Raw genomic sequence first — 18,482 nt, 5'->3', positions numbered from 1 at the left:
GCTACTTGCAGCTCGCGGAGTTTAGCGAACGCAAACTTGCTTGTAGCTGCTCTGCCATTGGCTATCGCGTAGCATTTTCCTGTCATCCAATTGGCTAGGAGGGACGTCAATCTGTACATGTTTGTGTGTATCCCAGCGTCGCCTTCGTTTCACTTTTATTTATTGTGGGTGTTCGTATGTTTGTCCATTAGATGGCGCTGTTACCACAAGTGTTAACGTTCGTTGCTAGTAATGACGGCGAATGTAAGATTAGCCTGTAATAAAGTTAATTTTGTTCCTGGAGAAGCCTTGCACTGAATTCCTACATTTATTGTGCGGTAATTTAATTGTAACATGTATTTGTTACATGTTTTGATGCATTTTTATGATTTATTAAAAAAATTATGTCCGAATTTTTGGGGGCTTGGAACGGATTAGGGCATTTACATGGAAAACGTGTCTCTACTTACGTCATTTTCAGGTTACGAAACAACTTCTGGAACGAATTTATTCGTAAGTAGAGGTCCCACTGTATTTATTCCATACTCTGCTGTTTGTTTTCAGCCGTGTACTTTGAGAAAGGAGATTTTGACAAGTGCCGAGAGTTGTGTGTGGAGGCCATCGAGGTTGGAAGAGAGAACAGAGAGGACTACAGGCCCATTTCGAAGTGAGTTCTGGGTAGAATTTCTTTTGTTAATCTTTAGTCCAGGACTGAGTGAATCAAAACAAAAAATCGTTAGTGGTGGAAAATTCTAAACCAGTCAGCTCAGTGTGTCATCCCACGAGGTGGCGCTGTTTCGCCGTTATTTCAAAAAATGCAATGCAGAGCACTTTACAAGTGAATATTCCTGCAATTACTGTTTTATTTTTTCAATGTTTAATGATGTAATCTCAAGACATTGTCATGTTGTATTGGACAGAGCCTTGGCTAGGATTGGAAACTCATACTTCAAGCAGGAGAAATACAAAGAAGCAATTCAGTATTTTAACAAAAGTTTGGCAGAACATCGCACTCCTGAGGTTTTGAAGAAGTGTCAGCAGGTAGGTGGCATCATTTTTATCTCCTCTCTCCTGTAATTTAGGTCAATGAGCAGCGTTTGCACACTGTTCAGATTTGAGTTGTCTATAAAAAGGGGACTAATAATAATATGCTGTAATTGTTATAGGCTGAGAAGATTCTAAAGGAGCAGGAGAAACTAGCCTACATTAACCCTGATTTGGCCTTGGATGAGAAGAACAAGGGCAATGATGCCTTCCAAAAAGGTTTGAGTTCATGTAATGCTGAGATTTTTTGTCTGAGTTTTTATTTTTCATATGAACACACGTGAATGTGAGCTCTTCTTGTCCAACAGGAGACTACCCTTCAGCTATGAAACATTACTCTGAGGCCATTAAGAGGAACCCCAATGATGCCAAACTGTTCAGTAACAGAGCTGCCTGCTACACAAAGCTGCTGGAGTTTCAACTGGCCCTGAAGGTCTGTTGCTATGCCCTTCCATTTTAGCATCACTTGTATTTTAGAATTAATATAATCTTTAAGCTCAAGTGATAATGAAATGTAGCGCTGTCTTGCTGGTCTTTTGTAAGTCTGGACAGTAAAGAACAAAATGATAGAAGTGAAGGCTGTTAGCTGCTGCCAGTCTGATCCACCGTTACCTTGCTGTTGTGTGTTGACGCTCTGAAATTAAACCCGTGTGTTAAAGATATAAATGGGATTTGTTGACCCAAAATGCTTGAAAATATCTTGAATTTCCACCTCTGTTTATTCCAGTAATCTCAGTAGACTAAAGTATTCAGAGCAGGCTCCAACTGTTTTATACCCTCTCCTACTTGGCTGAACAGCTAATGAGATTTTTAACCTGAGATTTAAGTCTATTTGAACTGGAGTGTGTTTGTTTTTAACAGGATTGTGAAGACTGCATCAGACTGGAGCCCACCTTCAGTAAGTTAGAATTTAATGACTTTAACAAACAGATTTTTTGTAGTTTGGATGGACTTTATTACAACCATTGCTTCCACAGTTAAAGGTTATACTCGCAAAGGGGCTGCCTTAGAAGCTTTAAAGGATTATTCCAAAGCTATGGATGTGTACCAGAAGGCTATGGAGTTGGACTCTTCTTCAAAGGTATTTGACACATGTCGGCTGCTTATAGCAACATGTTTTTGTCATTTTGGCTGCTACTTTTTAGTGAATTCAGCAAGCATTTAAACTCTCCGAAATCCCAAACAGAGCTGTTTAAATTTGTTGCCTCCTTTACTTACACTTAAATCCTCTGTGTTGATACAATGACTTCAGGCTGCTGCCTGGTTGCAAGGAGCTCTGGTTCTGGAGATTGATGGCTCAATTTCCTCTGCTCTCTGCCCTCAGGAAGCCAGAGAAGGAATTCAGCGTTGTGTGATCAGTCAGAACACCAGGGACGACAGTCCGGAGGAGGTGAAGAGGAGGGCCATGACTGACCCTGAGGTCCAGAAGATTATAAGCGATCCCGCCATGCGCATGATCCTTGAACAGATGCAGAAGGACCCTCAGGCACTTAGCGAGTAGGTTTGGTAGCATTGGCTTCCCTCTGTTTCTGCATGAATGACTGATAGCAACACGCTTTAATGTGAACTTTATTTTCTTTTTTATCCACAGTCACTTAAAGAATCCAGTCATCGCACAGAAAATTCAGAAGTTGATCGACATTGGACTGATAGCGATTCGTTAACACAGAAATTGCAGATTTACAGGATAATGTTTCAAATGCATCCTCAGTAATATCTTTAATTTGGGTATTTGTCTGCTCATCCTAGAATATTAAGCCCCAGAGCCGCTTGTGAAAACTCAGAAGATCTTCATGTAAACTGTTCAAATTTCCCTCAGCAAAAGAATATAATAAACATTTATTGTCGTTGATCATTATTTCACCTCTGACATCAACTGCAGTGTGATCACCACATTGTCTGTATTCTACGTCAAAAATTAAAAGTGTCTACTTTTTTCCACTTTTCCTGGAGCTGAATTTCCTCATTTGTTTGTGGCACAACTGACTGGTGTGGCAATATTGCCTCTCAACGTCCAGCTGTATCAGAAATATTAAACATGATGTAAAGTGTCCAACTAATGAGCTCTGATGTTTTGTTACCTGTTTATTCCACTATTGAAATCTGTATTCAAATATTCTGAAGTTTTCAACAAAAACCAAACAAAGTCGAGGTTCCAGAAGGTTTCCAGCCTGCTCGGTTCATTGTGGCTTGTCACAGATGTGCTACCACAGGAGATGGAGTCCTACACTTTCATCCTCTGGCCATGATCGGCTAAAATTGGTTGATGCTTTGAAGGCCAAGAAGGTGGTGGGCAATAATAGATTCCTGGGTGCAAACCCCAAGGTAACCCTGGAACATCTGCCTTCTGATGCTGAGGTACTGGTAGGAGGAATGGAAGCTTGTGAGGAGATGGATTATGTGAATGAGGAGATGGACATTGATCTTTTTAATGATGAAGAGGAGAATTAGTGGCTGTAACAGCATCACTTTTTAACTGTCAATGGGGACAGAGGGATGATACTGCCGATAGTTCTGTTGGACACATGAACAGAGATTCAATCTTGTTCAGAGTATTTCTATTATCTCAACATTTTTAGCCAATTTTTGAGGGGGTGGGTTGTCAAATATTGTCAAGATGTAACATTGATGCATTGCGCTCACTGTGGAGCGAGGACGCCATAACCAAAATTCTGGGTGTTAAACTGTGTATCTGCAACAATGTACAGTCCAGAAATATTCCTATTAGTAGAATATTAATTTTAAAACATCTACAAATTTGCTACTGGCACCATTTTCTGCGGCCACTCACGTCAATACGATAGTATTTATTGTTATAATAAGGCAAACAAACCAAAATCAGTCTACTGGGACAGTCACCGCTGCACTTCTCTCATATATACAGGTTTACATATGCATCGATATATGTCTACATAAATCATAGCTATAATGATTAAGGTGGATATTTAAGATGATTTTATGAGGATCCATAAGACACAAGGTCTAAACTATAGGCTGATCAAGGCCGAAATTTAGCAAATCCCTCAGGTGGCTATCTTCTCGGGTGAGCTAATTAGAGGTCAAAATATCTTCACAGGCCAGCCGCCACGGTGTTTCCCTCTGCACATTCGCTTGGCAATCAGGAACTGCCGGAATGGCAGACTGGAGTGATGGTACCTCTTTTTAAAAAGGAGACCAGAGGGTGTGTTCGACCTATAGGGGGATCACATTTTTTATCCTCCCTGGGAAGGTCTCAGGGTACTGGAGAGGAGAATTCAGCCGATAGTTCAGTCCCAGATTCAGATTCAATGTGGTTTTCGTCCTGGCTGTGGAAACTGGACAAGCTCTATACCTTCTGCAAACACCTACCAGGTTGCTCGAGGTTTCATGGGGAGCTTGCCCAACCGGTTAACATGTGTTTTTATTGATCTGGGAAAGGCATTTGAATGCGTCCCTCGGGGCAATTCTGTAGGGGATGCTCCATGAGTACGGGGTCTGAGGCCCTCTGTTAAGAGCCGCCCGATCTTCTATACCACTGGAGCAGGAGTTTCTCATTGCAGCTGGTCAGACCTGTTTCCCGTGCATGTTGGACTCTGGCAAGGCTGTGCTTTGTCACCGGTTCTGTTCATAATCTTTATAAACAGAATTTCTAGGTGTAGCCATGGGCCGGAGGGAGTCTGGTTGGGAACCACAGGATTTCATCTTTGCTTTTGCAGATCTCGGGGTCATGTTCATGAGTGATGGAAGGATGGAGCTTGACAGGAGATTTACATGGCGGATGTACAGGTGGATTGTGGCAGCTTCTGCAGTTATGCAGTCAGTGTACTGGTGTTGCCAGGCTGGCGGTAGTGTCCATTGCCTTTTTACATTTTTTGAAGGCCTGATTGGGCTTCTGGTGTCCAGTGTAGTTGCGCTGACATATTTCTTTGTCCCTCCTTAGCCATCATCTCTCTCAGGACTTGGTTGAGAATAATGTAGTCATGGAGGCTCCTGGATTGCTTGGTTTCTGAGGCTTGGCATGGATCATCGTCCACGCGGAGAGCCTTTTTTTCTGGTTTTACCTCTATCACCAATTGTTGACAGGATTTTTTAACCTCAGAAAAAATAAACCTCGTGTTCAGAAGGTACCTGTCTTCGCGTTAGCACCAAAAATGACACAGAGTAGCAGAAGTTGCCGTTTTAAAACGCCACCCAGATTTTATTAAAATTGAAAGTATCAAAAATACATCAGCCAAATGAACCAAGATTAAAATCCAAAGTTGATATAGTGGAAAATCAATATTGACTGGAACAGAAGTCGCCGCTGCACTGCCTCCAGTCTCTGAGGTACATAAACGCTCACCAAAACTGTACCTCTCCAGACTTGGGACGATGCCTTATGCCCCCACCGTGAGCTCACAGCCAGTTCTTATACTCAATTCAGGAATGTTATCATAGATAAATTTATGACCAGGTGCCTCCTGCACGTATCTTATGTTTTGGAACAGGCTTGGAGCCTCAAGGTCATGAGACACTGGAAGCCCCAGATTATGTATGTCTCAAAGAATGGTCAAAGCTGTCCTGCTGTCCTAGAAGTTTTGCTTCAGAAAACAGAATCGAATGGACCGAGTCATGACTACAAAGGCACCAGTTGTTTTAGCAGACAATTTATTGCTACATAACCCACATACATCATCAAAACTCGGGTTGAGCAGTCAGCACACTGATGATGATTAGATAAGGAGTACATTCAGTGTCTAACTGAGCAAAACACAACAGTACACGTTTACATAAATCATATAAATCACGTGTAGATGATGGTTATATGAGGAGTCATAAGTAAAACTATTAATATACGCACTGGGTCTAAACTACTCCCCCCCTTCTCTATTCATTTACAGGTATCGCCGCCTTTGGAGCTGCATGACGACCTCCGGCCCCGCTGTATAAATAGTGTATTTTTGTGTGTGTTTTTGTGTGTGCTCTGTGCCCGTCCTCTCCTCCCCTCTCCTCTCCCTCCCTCTCCTTCTCCCTTTCCTCTCCTCCTCCCTCTTCTCTCCTCTCCTCTCTCTTTACCCAGCCGGCCATCAGCAGGAGGGTCCCCCTACATGAGCCTGGTCCTGCTCAAGGTTTCCTCCTGTTCAAGGGGAGTTTTTCCTTGCCACTGTTGCTTGTGCTGGGGTCAGGCCCCTGGGATTCTGGAAAGCGCCTTGAACAATTTGGATTGTAAAGACACTATATAAATAAAGATTGATTTGATTTGAAATATAAAATCTATCTTACTTTAATAGAACTTTGGTCTGCACTCTAACAGCTAGAATTGTTAGGATGTGGAGGTCAGATTTTTTTTTTTTTCCACTGACCTGTTTTTTGTGCTCATTTCTCTCATCTGTGCAGGCTGGGTTTAGCAGGCAGATTCTCCGATCCCTCCTCTGGAATTCTCATCTGTTGCTTGTCAGGTCATCAGGAGCAGCAGAATTTATCTGCAGCTCATCCTCTCATGCGCCGCCAGTTCGTCGCTTAAACTCAGAGTGGTATTTCTATACTAGCTCGTTCTAATTGAAAGAAGCTAGTTGTTTGGAGTTCTCTGATCGCCTTTTGTTTTTGCTTCTGGCCTCACCTGCCATGTTCAACCTTGTTTCCTGGATCCAGCCTGCTCTCGTTTGGGCCTCACCTGCAAGTTTTTGCTTGGTGCGCTTTTTTGTTCCGAATAAACCTCATTTGGAAAGGACTTTTCTGGTCGTGGTCTGCTTTGTGGGTTCAGTGTCCTGTCAGGCTTCTGCCTTAATAAGAATATAAAATGCAAGTTGATCAAACATATTTTAATGAAAATCAATCATTCATTAGAGTAAGTAATAGAACCCTAAAATGAATAACAGACAATTCCCCTTTTTGACAGAAAATCATTGATGGCTCAAAAACAAACAAAATCATTCTGCCATCATCAGAGCAGATTCCCCTCTGAAACAATCACTCCTTTCGACACAAGAAGAGATTCCAGCCATAAAATTCTGTTAATAAACTGTTGTAGTAGAGAAAAAGTGTCAGCATCCATGTGTTCCACAACTGAGCTTCAACAGTTTAACAGTGTTAAAAGTTATATTGAAACTATTTATATCTTTTTAATCAGGTAGCTCAGCACTTTGAGCAGATTCTGATGAATTTTCTGATGGGGTCAACGACCTCTTCAAAGAGGAAACAAGAGTTGAGTAAAGCTGGAAAAAATGTGTGGTCAGAGTTCAGATCCGGTTTTTGGATGAAATGGATGGAGAGCAGAGAGCTGCCAGGTTTAGTGCCGATGACCAGCAGGAAAAAAATAGCTTTGCAGCAGGTGAGAATTGCAGGCTTGCAGAGCTCGCAGGCGTTCAGCCCCTGATCATCCACGGTGAGAACACAATTATTGCTGCAATTACAGGCGTTTCACAGTGCTGTTGTGCAGAACATTTAGTTAGTTGAGTCTCATACACGATGAATCTCCTGCAAAACAAGAGTCTGGGAAGGCGAGCACCGCTGCCCCACAAATACAGGAAGTTTATTTATTTAAAATAGGGACACACAAATAGGAATGAACGAATAAATGCAAATATGCAAGATTATATCCAACACCTAATTTCCATCTTTAGTCCCTTCAGCAGGTTGCTGTTAACAACATAAGATAATAAAATCAATAAGGCAATAGTTACATCAAAGCAATAATAACAAGGGAACGTGTGTTCTCAAAAACACAATAGGACAGAAAATAAGGAAGGAAAAACTGGTAGAGGGCTGAAAGGAGGGTGTCAGTATTGATATTTTAGATTAGGGCTGCAACCCTAACCTCTCAACCAGAGTGACAGAAATGTACAGGGTGAAAAAAAAGTGGAATTTAATGTAGAAAACTCAACTTTTCCTTTGATTTAGCTGAAAGAAGATAAATGGAGGTCCTGTCTCAACTGTGTGAAAATGTGGCTTTGCAGCACAACACTGCACATTTCTGCTCTTAAAGTCTGACAGCCTGGAAATGAAAGAGGTGCTCTTGATCTGTCTGTGTCGCTGCGTGAGTCAGAACAGCGATGAAGAAATAGGAAATGTTTCATGACTGCAAAATGAGGGTCGGGCCCAAAACTTAAAACTGCTGACGTTTACACTAAATATTTAAATCTTGAACACTTAATCTGAACAGAATCAGCCCTGAACTCTGTCAGTCAGTTTTTCATGTAAGGAATACATAACTACTTTAAAGGGGTTACAGTATTTTAAGGAGTGCTTTATTTTTGACACAAAAAAAAAATGCTACATGCTACATGCTAAAATGCTATTGCCACTCTGAACTCATAACATACCGTAATTTAATGGGATCAGAGAAAACATGCAGCTATTTCTCTCAGATCATCAAGGAAAGAGGTCTCTAACATAAATCTTTCTATGCACACATGGCTGTTATTACATTTATCAGCATAATCTAATTAGTTTGGGCTCCCGTATGCAGCACTGATGACGATGAGACCACAGCAGATCTGGATCTATTTTAGGTTTTATTGAGTTATGGAAAGAAAAAAGACAAAAACAAGAAACAAAGAACAGCTGAGTCAGCAGATTAAACTTGTGCATAAACTGACCAACAGCACATCAGGAAGAGCCTTTACAGGCTGTCAAAGCACATCCTGACAACAGTGGAAAGCTAACTATCGTTAGGAAACCACATCTCAAGACATCAAACCTGACCTGACAATCCAAGGTCCAGACCAGGAAGCAGAGTTGTAGTCTTACACACCTCTCTGCTGCTTCCATAGAACCCTCATCCACCAACAATAACATATTTAACACTATAGAGGTAGTCTCTGTTCCACGGTTAAAAGTTCACCAAGCACAGAGCAGGGGAGCGGTCCAATCACCATAATCTTATTAAAATGAATACTAAAGCACAAGTTGGAGAAACTAATATCACAATTAAGTGTGGACTATTAAATATTAAATCTCTTTTGTGTAAATCCCTGTTGGTACACGACCTGATAGCGGATCATCACATTGATTTATTTTGTCTTACTGAGACCTGGCTTCAGGAGGAGGAGTATGTTAGCTTAAATAAATCTACTCCTCCTACCCATCTTAATGATCATATTCCTCGTATTACTGGTTGAGGAGGGGGGAGTGGCAGCAATCTATCACTCCAAGTTATTAATTAATCCTAGAACAAAACAGAGTTCCAGTTCATTTGAAAGCCTGACTCTTGGCATCACCCATCTGAACTGGAAGGCAGAAAAGCCACTTCTGTTTGTAGTTGTATATCGGCCCCCTGCTGGGCCACATTCAGAGTTCCTGTCTGAGTTCTCTGATTTCTTATCTGACTTGGTCCTTAGAACGGACAAAGTCATTATCATTGGAGACTTTAATATCCATGTAGACGTTGTAAATGACAGCTTTAGAAATGGCTTCATCTCATTACTTGAGTCAGTTGGTTTCCTCCAGCAGATAAACCAACCAACTCTTAACTTCAACCACACCCTAGATCTAGTTCTGACTTATGGTGACTTATGGTAGAACATGTGGTCAGTGTTCCCTCAGAACCCACTCCTGTCAGACCATTCTTTGATCACTTTACATTTATAATTAAGGATTCTTCTATGCTCAGAGCACAGTCTTACTATAGCAGATGTCTTTCAGATAATGCTGTAGCCCCCCTGAAAAAGAAAATAGTAAATCAGAGGAGGTGTGCCCCCTGGTATAATTCACATATCAGGACCCTCAAGCAGAAAGTGCGCAGACTAGAAAGGAAGTGGTATTCTTGTAAAATAGACAGGTATCATACAGCCTGGAAAGACAGTCTGGTAGTCTACAAAAAGCCCTCTGTAAGGCTAGAACAGCTTATTTTTCTTCTTTAATTGAGGATAATAAGAACAACTCCAGGTTTCTTTTCAGCATTGTGGCCAAATTAACCAAGAATCACAGTGTTTTAGATCCACGTATCCCTTCTTCCCTTAGTGGTGAAGACTTCATGAGCTTCTTCACTGATAAAGTTCTAGCTATCAGAGAGAAAGCTAACCAGGCCATCCCTACAACTGGACCATCACCAGATGTGCTGACTGTGGAAACATACAACTTCAACTCACATTAAAACAGTCTCTAGAAGTGCCTTTTTTCACTTGAGAAACATTACGAAGATCAGGAAGCTACTGACGCGGCATGATGCTGAAAAGTTAGTCCATTGGCTGGACTATTGTAATTCTTTATTATCAGGGGTGTCCAAATAACTCTTTAAGAAGCCTCCAGCTCATCCAAAATGCTGCAGCCAGAGTTGCTAACATACTCTACTTTTAAGATTAGGCTTAAAACCTACCTCTTTGAAAAAGCTTATTGTTACTAATTCTGTAGTTCCAGTTACTATCATAGACAGACAAATTATCATACTGGTACTTAGGGGGTCGTCTAATCGTTAGGTCACATCTTAGCTATGCTGCTTATAGGCCAAGGCTGCCGGGGTCCGGAAACATGATCACCTGACAGGCCTCTGTCACCCCACTGGGTCATGGTTTCCTCTCCTCCTCATCAAGCAGACTAGTTATGCTGATTCTTGTGTAGTTTTTCTGCTTCTCTCCCCCCCTTCTGTATTCATTTACAGGTTTCGCCGCCTTCGGAGTTGCATGACGACCTCCGGCCCCGCTGACCCACTGTATAAATAGTGTATTTTTGTATGTGTTTCTGTGCTCTGTGCCCGTCCTCTCCTCTCCTCTCTCTCTACCCAGCCGGCCATCAGCAGGAGGGTCCCCCTACATGAGCCTGGTCCTGCTCAAGGTTTCTTCCTGTTAAAGGGGAGTTTTTCCTTGCCACTGTTGCTTGTCTGGGGTTAGTAGAAGAGGAGGAAGGTCAGGCAGTCGGCAGAGGGGATGTGTTGGTGGTTCTGAACAGGTCAAAGAAGGCCAGATTAAAAACAGAGGCCCATCAGCCCACTGATAGTGAACTAGGCAGGGTTACATGAAGATGATGTTTCTCCCAGGGGCAGGGTTGAATCGCTCCTCTGTGAAGATCCTGCCAGTCTGGAGAACGTTCAGAGGTGGATTCTCCTGTGTCCTGGCCCTCCAACACTTTTCTGTCTCAGCTCCTCTTTGTATCACAGACACTGGACAAACATGATTGCTGCCGTGTATCACATGTGGAACAGAGAATTGTTTTTTATCTTCTTGTTTATTCCATTTTTCTTTTTATCTTGGTCAATTTTTAAATTTGTATTAACGTCCCAGATGAGGAGACTCCTTGTACAGGGTGTTTCATTTATGATGGCTTTTGATGTTTCCTTTTACAAAAAATGTTTATTTCCTAATGCAGCCTCACTGGTGATTGCTCCATTTGTGATCCAGGTCCATTTCTCACCAAAACTCAACATTCTTACACTTAATTATACACGCATGGAGTTTGAGTGTCGTGTATTGGAAGTTTCTACAGTACATTTAATGTCCAATACATTGAGGACCCTTCCCAACACAAAACCTGTTTAAACCAATCCAATAACCTCCACGCCAAAACTGTACCAATCCCCACAGAACCGGTCAGGGAGGAGACAATTGTTCCCCTCTTTAATGAACTCTGATCAGGATCCAACCCCCATACAAAGTGGTGGACTTTCCAGTGGACTAACCATTGCTACTGACGGACTTTAACGTTGCTTTAAGTGGGCTCTAACAGTTAGTCTCCTTTGCCTATTCATACTTAATTATTTCAGTATTCAAGTTATATGCGATTAATTTGAATCGTTTGACATTGATTGTGACAAAAGAGGTTTTTGATTCTCCTCAGAAATCCTTGAAAAGAAAAAAACCATCAGATTTTGGGTGAAGTGTAGGGCCTCATAAAGGAAGAACTTTAATTACAAATATTGACTTCTCAATGGTTAGAAGATGGATGTTAGATTTGATTCATCTTTAAACATATTAGAATAGCATAATGAAGTCACACAGACATGCTTATTGCAATTTGCTGGAACAATAACTTAAATAATTATTACAAACATTATAATAGGCACACATAGATCCACTGCTTGACATATTTATGCATTGAATACAGATCAGTAGGTAGTTAAAAAAGAACAATACAATTTCAAATATCATTGGAAATGGGACCATCGCTACTAATACTAGTAACAAAAAGGCACATAGAAAGACGGCTAACCAGGTGGAGAACACAGAAAATCTTTTGTCTAGTTTATATCTGTTACATCTGTTCAACCTAAAACCTTAATTGACAATCGGCAGTTTCCAGTTATTGATCTCCCTCACATCAAAAGACGAACAGAACCTTTCTTGTCTATTTCAATTAGAGTGAGATGCTGCAGGACCTTCAGCTTCGCCTCGCTCATATTTAACTTCAGCTGCTTCATTTTTGCATGCTCAGGGAACTGCTGCAGAAGTAAAGAGAAGTGAGATCAATCAGCAAACCATCTCATGCAGTCGTCATTAATTGGAATTAAACTACTGATATTACACCTATTTGTAATTTTGCCATTTAAAAGTATAAGTCCTGTACAATTTTTTCCCACCACAAGCCTGGAGAAATTTGTGACAGTTCTACCAATCATGCAATAATCTGCAGCAACAGTCAGAATTTTTTTATTAGGATTTTGTTCATTCTTGCCAAACTTGCGATTATTATATGTCGAGTTTTGTGAAATTATATTGAAAGCTACAAATGTTGAAACAGAGTAATAATGTAAAGCACATTGGGGTTTTCTGTAAAAACAAAACTATTTTTTTCAACTGTAAAGTTGTTGCAGTATGTTGCATTTACTTTACTTTTTAAAAAAATTAAAATTACAGCTTCTTTTGTATAATATGAGAAAAATTGTAATCACAGGAAAAACAAGAAGGTTGGTTGGAGCTGAAAAAGCACCCACAGGATACATTTGTGAAAATGGTGACTATTTTAATTGCATTTGAATGTAATATGATGCGCGTCACACTTACTTGTTTTTGCAGAGATGCTCCTGCAGTTGCTGATAGAAACTGTTGAGTTCAGGTAGTTTAACTTTGGAGCGAATGCTGAGAGGAACACTCTTAAAAGCCGAGTCACTCAGCTGCCTAATCCCACAGCCTGTGGACAAATAGACAACAAGCAGGTCATTTCCCACATACACCCATTAAAACAGTCTATATAGGCAGTAATTAATGCAAGGTTATATTACATAGGAAGCTGCATTTCCTGAAGATTTCATTAAATCCATTCATATTGCCGGCTACTTCCGGTACTACCAAGAATCCCTGATTAAAGGTGTACTACAGCCAACATGATGATCAACCAACTGTGAGAGTTGTGAGGCCAGAACTTTCATTTTCATCATTCACATATGGTCATGAAATGAAATAATGTTGTCTCACCTGCTGTTATGCAAATGGCGCAGACAACAGGTCGAAAAAGGGGATAATTGGCAGACCAATCAGTAGTTGGGAATGTTTCCTTTCTCATTATGGGTTACATTTTCCATAACCTGTGTCAAAAGCCATTGACTTACCTGCCTGTTCCCCCAGCCCTTCCTATATAATACACCAGATGTGTTTGTATTGCATCTACGCTCAAATCCATGCACGCGTTCCCACCAGCTGCAGCTCTGTTGTGTTCCCACTCTATCGTCCTCTGCCTAAATACCCAAGACTTCTATTTGAGAATGATGTTCAGAGTAGAGGAAAAAACTCGCACTCACTTATTGGCTGCTGTTGGCCTGAAGCTTCGACAGAACTCACCTGAAAGGAAATATTTCTTTAGGTAGCAAGAAAATCAGATGAATCTGACATGCAGGGAGAAACTATTAGCCTACAAGATCAAAACCTGTGTTTACTGAGATATATTGCAATACTCCAGATTACAAATCAACTGGAATGTCCCTGCTGCCCTCTCAGGGCATCTTATAGACAGGAGGCGTACTTCAGATCCATACACAGGCAAAGTAAATCAAATCAAAATTTTGGCTGACTTATAGATGTTTAATGAGAGTAGAGCTCCTCAGCTACACATAGTGTATTATAGCCTCAACAGATAGATTACATGTATATCTCTGTGCTGTAGTTTTATCCCTTTCTAGTTTCCTGATGCTTTCCTTTACCATGTGAAGAGACTGAAACTCCTGGTTTATAAATCATATTTAAAATACTGTTTTGCATATAGCAGGTGGTCTGAGCGAAACATGTGACTGATTCATAGCAGGCAGTCTATTTACACACTTAGTGGTGCAGGTTTAAATCACAGCTGAGGAGTCTGCAGGCCCTCCAATGTCCGTCCACAGACCATAAACACATTGCTCTTTAAAGTTCAGTCTGTACAGTAATCTACGCAACTCTGGCAACATTTTTAAAAATTCTGTTATGACAATTTGCATTAAAATACACATTTCTTCTCCCACTCCTTCTCTTTCTACTTAGAGTCTATAGGAGTAGAATGGGGGGCCGAGCATTTAGCTATCCGGCCCCCCTGCTATGGAACCAGGTCCCTGTCCTGGTACGGGAGGCTGACTCCATCGCTACTTTTAAGATTAGACTTAAAACCTTCCTCTTTGAAAAAGCTTATTATCACTAATTCTGTATTTCCAGTTACTATCATAGACAGACAAATTATCATACTTAGGGGGTCGTCTAATCATTAGGTCACATCTTAGCTATGCTGCTATAGGCCAAGGCTGCCGGGGTCCAGAAACATGATCACCTGACAGGCCTCTGTCACTCCACTGGGTCATGGTTTCCTCTTCCCTCCTCTCCCCTCCTCATCAAGTAGACTAGTGATGCTATTTCTTGTGTAGTTTTTCTGCTCCCCCCTTACCCCTTCTATATTCATTTAGAGGTATCGCCGCCTTCAGAGCTGCATAATGACCTCCAACCCCACTGACCCACTCAACCGGCAGCTTATCAATATAATGTATTTTTGTATGCATTTCTATGCTCTATGCCTCCCCTCCCCTTCTCCTCTCTCTCTACCCAGCCGGCCATCAGCAGGAGGGTCCCCCTACATGAGCCTGGTCCTGCTCAAGGTTTCTTCCTGTTAAAGGGGAGTTTTTCCTTGCCACTGTTGCTTGTCTGGGGTTAGGCCCTGGGATTCTGGAAAGCGCCTTGAAACAATTTTGATTATAAAAGACGCTATATAAATAAAGATTGATTTGATTCCATCTCAACATCAGTCCAGCCACAGGTTAATGTGCGTGTTTTGTGGGTGAGGTTACCTCTACATCACCAGCTGGCTGCAAATGTTGGGTCAACTCCTTTATAGTGTTTATGCTCCTTCTGACAGAGCCCATTGACCGTCTCTGTGCAGCTGCAATCTCCTCCATTTCAAAGAACAAGTTTGCATGTTTAGCCTTAATTGCCCCCAAGTCAGCGAGAATCACTGCTGGATTTTCCTGCAGTCACATCAGACATGAAAGCTCAACTTTAGATCAGAATGGATGGACTTCTTTATCCATCTTAACCTGAATAAATGTTGACTAACATGACATGGATTACTTTAATATTGAGTAAACAGCAATCATGGTTCAGTTACCGCTTGAGTGTGACAGCCGTTGTCTGCACCGCTGTTGATGAAGTCCAATTTCAGGCGCTTCTCAATATATTCTAGGTCTGCCTTTGACTTCAGGAACTGCAATGATGGAGAAAGCTTCAAGTAAACAACTACAGACTACACTGCAGAAAAAAGATGGTGAGCGGAAAGGAAAAAATACACCGTTTGGGGGAAAAAAATTAAGAAAATAAACCGAAAGACATTGGAAGTGGACATGGCGTGGAGATAATACGGTCTCCTCTCAAGTGAAGGTCATCAATGATAAAATGACAAAAAGTACTCAACATTAGCTCCCTGAAAATGGCTCGGACATCAAACCTAAAAATGAGGAGCTGTTTAAGCTTCCTGCAAAACTTGTTGGCAGCGATTCCACTGCAGTCTTACAATGTATCCCAGCCAAATCCTGTTTTTCAGGGACCCAAACCAACAAATTAGAGCGTTAGAATAGACTCAAAAGTATAAACTTTCATAAAAAAGGTCAACATTAAAATTACTGAGTTGACAAGAAAGAAGACTTCATTCTAGAATGAATAATCATTTCTTTGGTTTCAGAAACGTTGACAGTTACGGAGTGTTTGCAGCGAGCGGTCAAATCATCAGCACGGGGCCACGCTGCCAATCATTATCAGAGGAGTGAGACAAGGAGTCCTCTGCAAACTAAAAACTGCTCCTGCTCTCAGAGTGACACTGTTACTCATTTGTATACAGGGAGAATAAAACTGGTGAGAGGACACATCCCCGTGGTGAATGAGTGGAGGATACGAGGACATTAGCTAAAACAGTTAACTCACTAGTTTGGTTGTCAATTTAAAAGTAGGTGAGACCATGAGACCAGCTGGTAATATGAGGTTTACAATTAAAAGATGAGGAAAAGTAAAAAGCTCAGGTTTGCTTTTACAGGAACAGTTCAGTAGCAAAATCATGAATAGCAATATGTATGACTGTAAAAAGAGCTCAGATCATTTGCCAGCTCACTATCTGATTAAGACTTATTGAAAGTTTCCCCTGGTAACTTTAATTTTCCTCTTAACTTACGATTGCAATTCCTTGTTAAAATTTATATCACCTTGAATGGAAGTAATATTTCTCAGGTTGATGATGTTTTAGAGGCATTTACACAAGCAAGGTTTATTATTGGGAAAGATGTTGATGGGTATGTTTGTTTGGTTTCTTTAAATAATCATATCCTCATAAATCATGATAAAAACCTATCACAGCCTATGTTAGGTCCAAACAGATCCCCATCTGTGTCACCTGTGTACAGTTTCTGTGTCGCCTGAGTCACATTTGCCCTTGGGTGGATATTTACAAGGGTGACAAACAGCTGAGGGAATTCCCTTGCGGAATAAAAAGGACACTGATAAAAGCTCAATGTTGGTGGGGGGAGGACAAGGATTCTGAGGACCATCACTGTGTTGCGCCAGTTTTTATTGCTGAATTAACAGAGCAACCACCCAGCATCCAGGCTCTGTCAAGACACACTGGCTCCCCAAAGCCATTTAAATCCAGATCAGATTGTGGATGGTGCCATTTTAGCCAGGACTTCTTCAGGGCAATATGGCATTTTTAGATTCTGCTAAGAAGTTGATTTGCTAGGAAAATGTCAATTTTGGCCCAGGGAGAGTGGGCAGTGGCATGGATGAGTGTTGGAAGGGAGATTCTCTGGTGGCATTGCCTCTTGAGAGTACTCCTCTACATTACTCCTCCTTGTCCACATGATCTGGTGTCCTCTGAATGAGCATGTAGAAGCATATCAGTCGGGAACACAGCTGAGCTGCTGAGGGCTCTGAAAGTCTCAGGGGTTTCACATGTTCTCAAACCATGGCAAAGAAAGATCAGGGTGAGGATAAACACTTAAGAAGTGGAGTTTAAAATGCTTTGGTGAGACATAAATGACAGGTTCATTGACAAACTGTACACACCACTCACACACTGCTGCTGCACGTGGCCATGACAACAGCATTACAGCCATGATTGAAAGTCATAATTAAAATATGGAAATCGGTGAAACCAGGATATTTTGCTTAAACAACAGGGAGAGAAAGGATGAAAAGAAGGCCAGATGTTTCCCCCTGAAGAATGCAAACGTGTCTGAAAACGCCAGGACCCAAGATTAAATTAGGATGAATTCACCATGCAGCGACAAGGATAAAAACAAGTATTCCGAATGTAACCACTTGTGAATCATGAGCATCAGATATGGGCTAAAAGGGACAGTAGAAAGATAATTGTCACAATAATGTTAATGATTATAAACATTGCCTCTTTTTTTGAATAAATGTCAGTGTAAGATATAAACACAAATGACGCGGAGAATAGTACGTACGGAGTTACGGCAAATAATGAAACTTAAGTTTTGCTTCAATTCCTCATTCATTAAAAAACATACCAACTAAAAAAAACAGAAAACAATATTCCACACTTACCATCGCTTCTACTTTTTCCACTGCGGTCTCCATATTACCGTAAATGTTTTTCAAATTTTCGCGGGGCGCGGGCTTGTTTTTCTTCTTCTTCTTTGGATTTTAACGGCAGTTGGCCTCCGTTTGGCATTACTGCCACCTTCAGTAGCAGTACGCTTCTTCTTCTTTTTCTTCTTCTTTACTTGCAATATCACCCTCTGCTGATTCGGAATGTAATTAATACTGACCCTTCACTGAGCACTTGCAAACATGCAGTCATGTTTAAAAAAACATATAATTTGTGTTCTTTAATAGTTTGGGTCTTAGATCAATTACATGTAATAACAACAATAATGTTATTATTAGAACTGTTGCTGTGAGTAATTAATAATGATAATAATAATACAATGGTCGGATATAAATGCTTTCATTCGGAATGTCACCCACCTGTCCCCATCCTCCTTGCTTCCCTACAGTTCTAACTTGTATAGTCTCACACTAGTTGACTTTGGAGGGAAAAAAAACTGCTTTATATGGAGCTTGTTGCTTGCTTAAACTAACTTTAAACTAATTTCAAATCCACTTCTTGTG

General features: G+C 41.0%; 2 protein-coding genes across 2 annotated transcripts in view; one reads left to right on the top strand and one right to left on the bottom strand.

Moving 5' to 3' along the window:
* LOC115252725 (stress-induced-phosphoprotein 1-like) overlaps nucleotides 1-2,975 on the top strand; it is a 3,662-nt gene extending 687 nt beyond the window's left edge. The window contains exons 2-9 of the mRNA XM_029848651.1: nucleotides 501-646; nucleotides 900-1,020; nucleotides 1,146-1,242; nucleotides 1,332-1,456; nucleotides 1,885-1,921; nucleotides 2,001-2,104; nucleotides 2,348-2,520; nucleotides 2,615-2,975. Coding sequence (XP_029704511.1) covers nucleotides 501-646; nucleotides 900-1,020; nucleotides 1,146-1,242; nucleotides 1,332-1,456; nucleotides 1,885-1,921; nucleotides 2,001-2,104; nucleotides 2,348-2,520; nucleotides 2,615-2,687 — 876 coding nt within the window. The 3' untranslated portion in view covers nucleotides 2,688-2,975. The remainder of the gene's footprint in view (nucleotides 1-500; nucleotides 647-899; nucleotides 1,021-1,145; nucleotides 1,243-1,331; nucleotides 1,457-1,884; nucleotides 1,922-2,000; nucleotides 2,105-2,347; nucleotides 2,521-2,614) is intronic.
* An 8,805-nt stretch (nucleotides 2,976-11,780) lies between these two features.
* Nucleotides 11,781-18,063, bottom strand: LOC101067654 (spindle and kinetochore-associated protein 2-like). The gene is made up of 6 exons (XM_011619763.2): nucleotides 17,916-18,063; nucleotides 15,472-15,567; nucleotides 15,155-15,331; nucleotides 13,649-13,688; nucleotides 12,915-13,041; nucleotides 11,781-12,352 (listed from the first exon to the last, which is right to left on the bottom strand). The coding sequence occupies exons 1-6, from the start codon at nucleotides 17,946-17,948 to the stop codon at nucleotides 12,328-12,330; spliced, it is 498 nt and encodes a 165-aa protein (XP_011618065.2). The 5' UTR covers nucleotides 17,949-18,063; the 3' UTR covers nucleotides 11,781-12,327.
* Nucleotides 18,064-18,482: the final 419 nt, after the last annotated feature.

The sequence above is a fragment of the Takifugu rubripes genome, chromosome 15 (assembly GCF_901000725.2).
Source record: "Takifugu rubripes chromosome 15, fTakRub1.2, whole genome shotgun sequence".
NCBI classification, from domain to species: Eukaryota; Metazoa; Chordata; class Actinopteri; order Tetraodontiformes; family Tetraodontidae; genus Takifugu; species Takifugu rubripes.
This window is presented reverse-complemented; position numbering and strand designations above follow the sequence as displayed.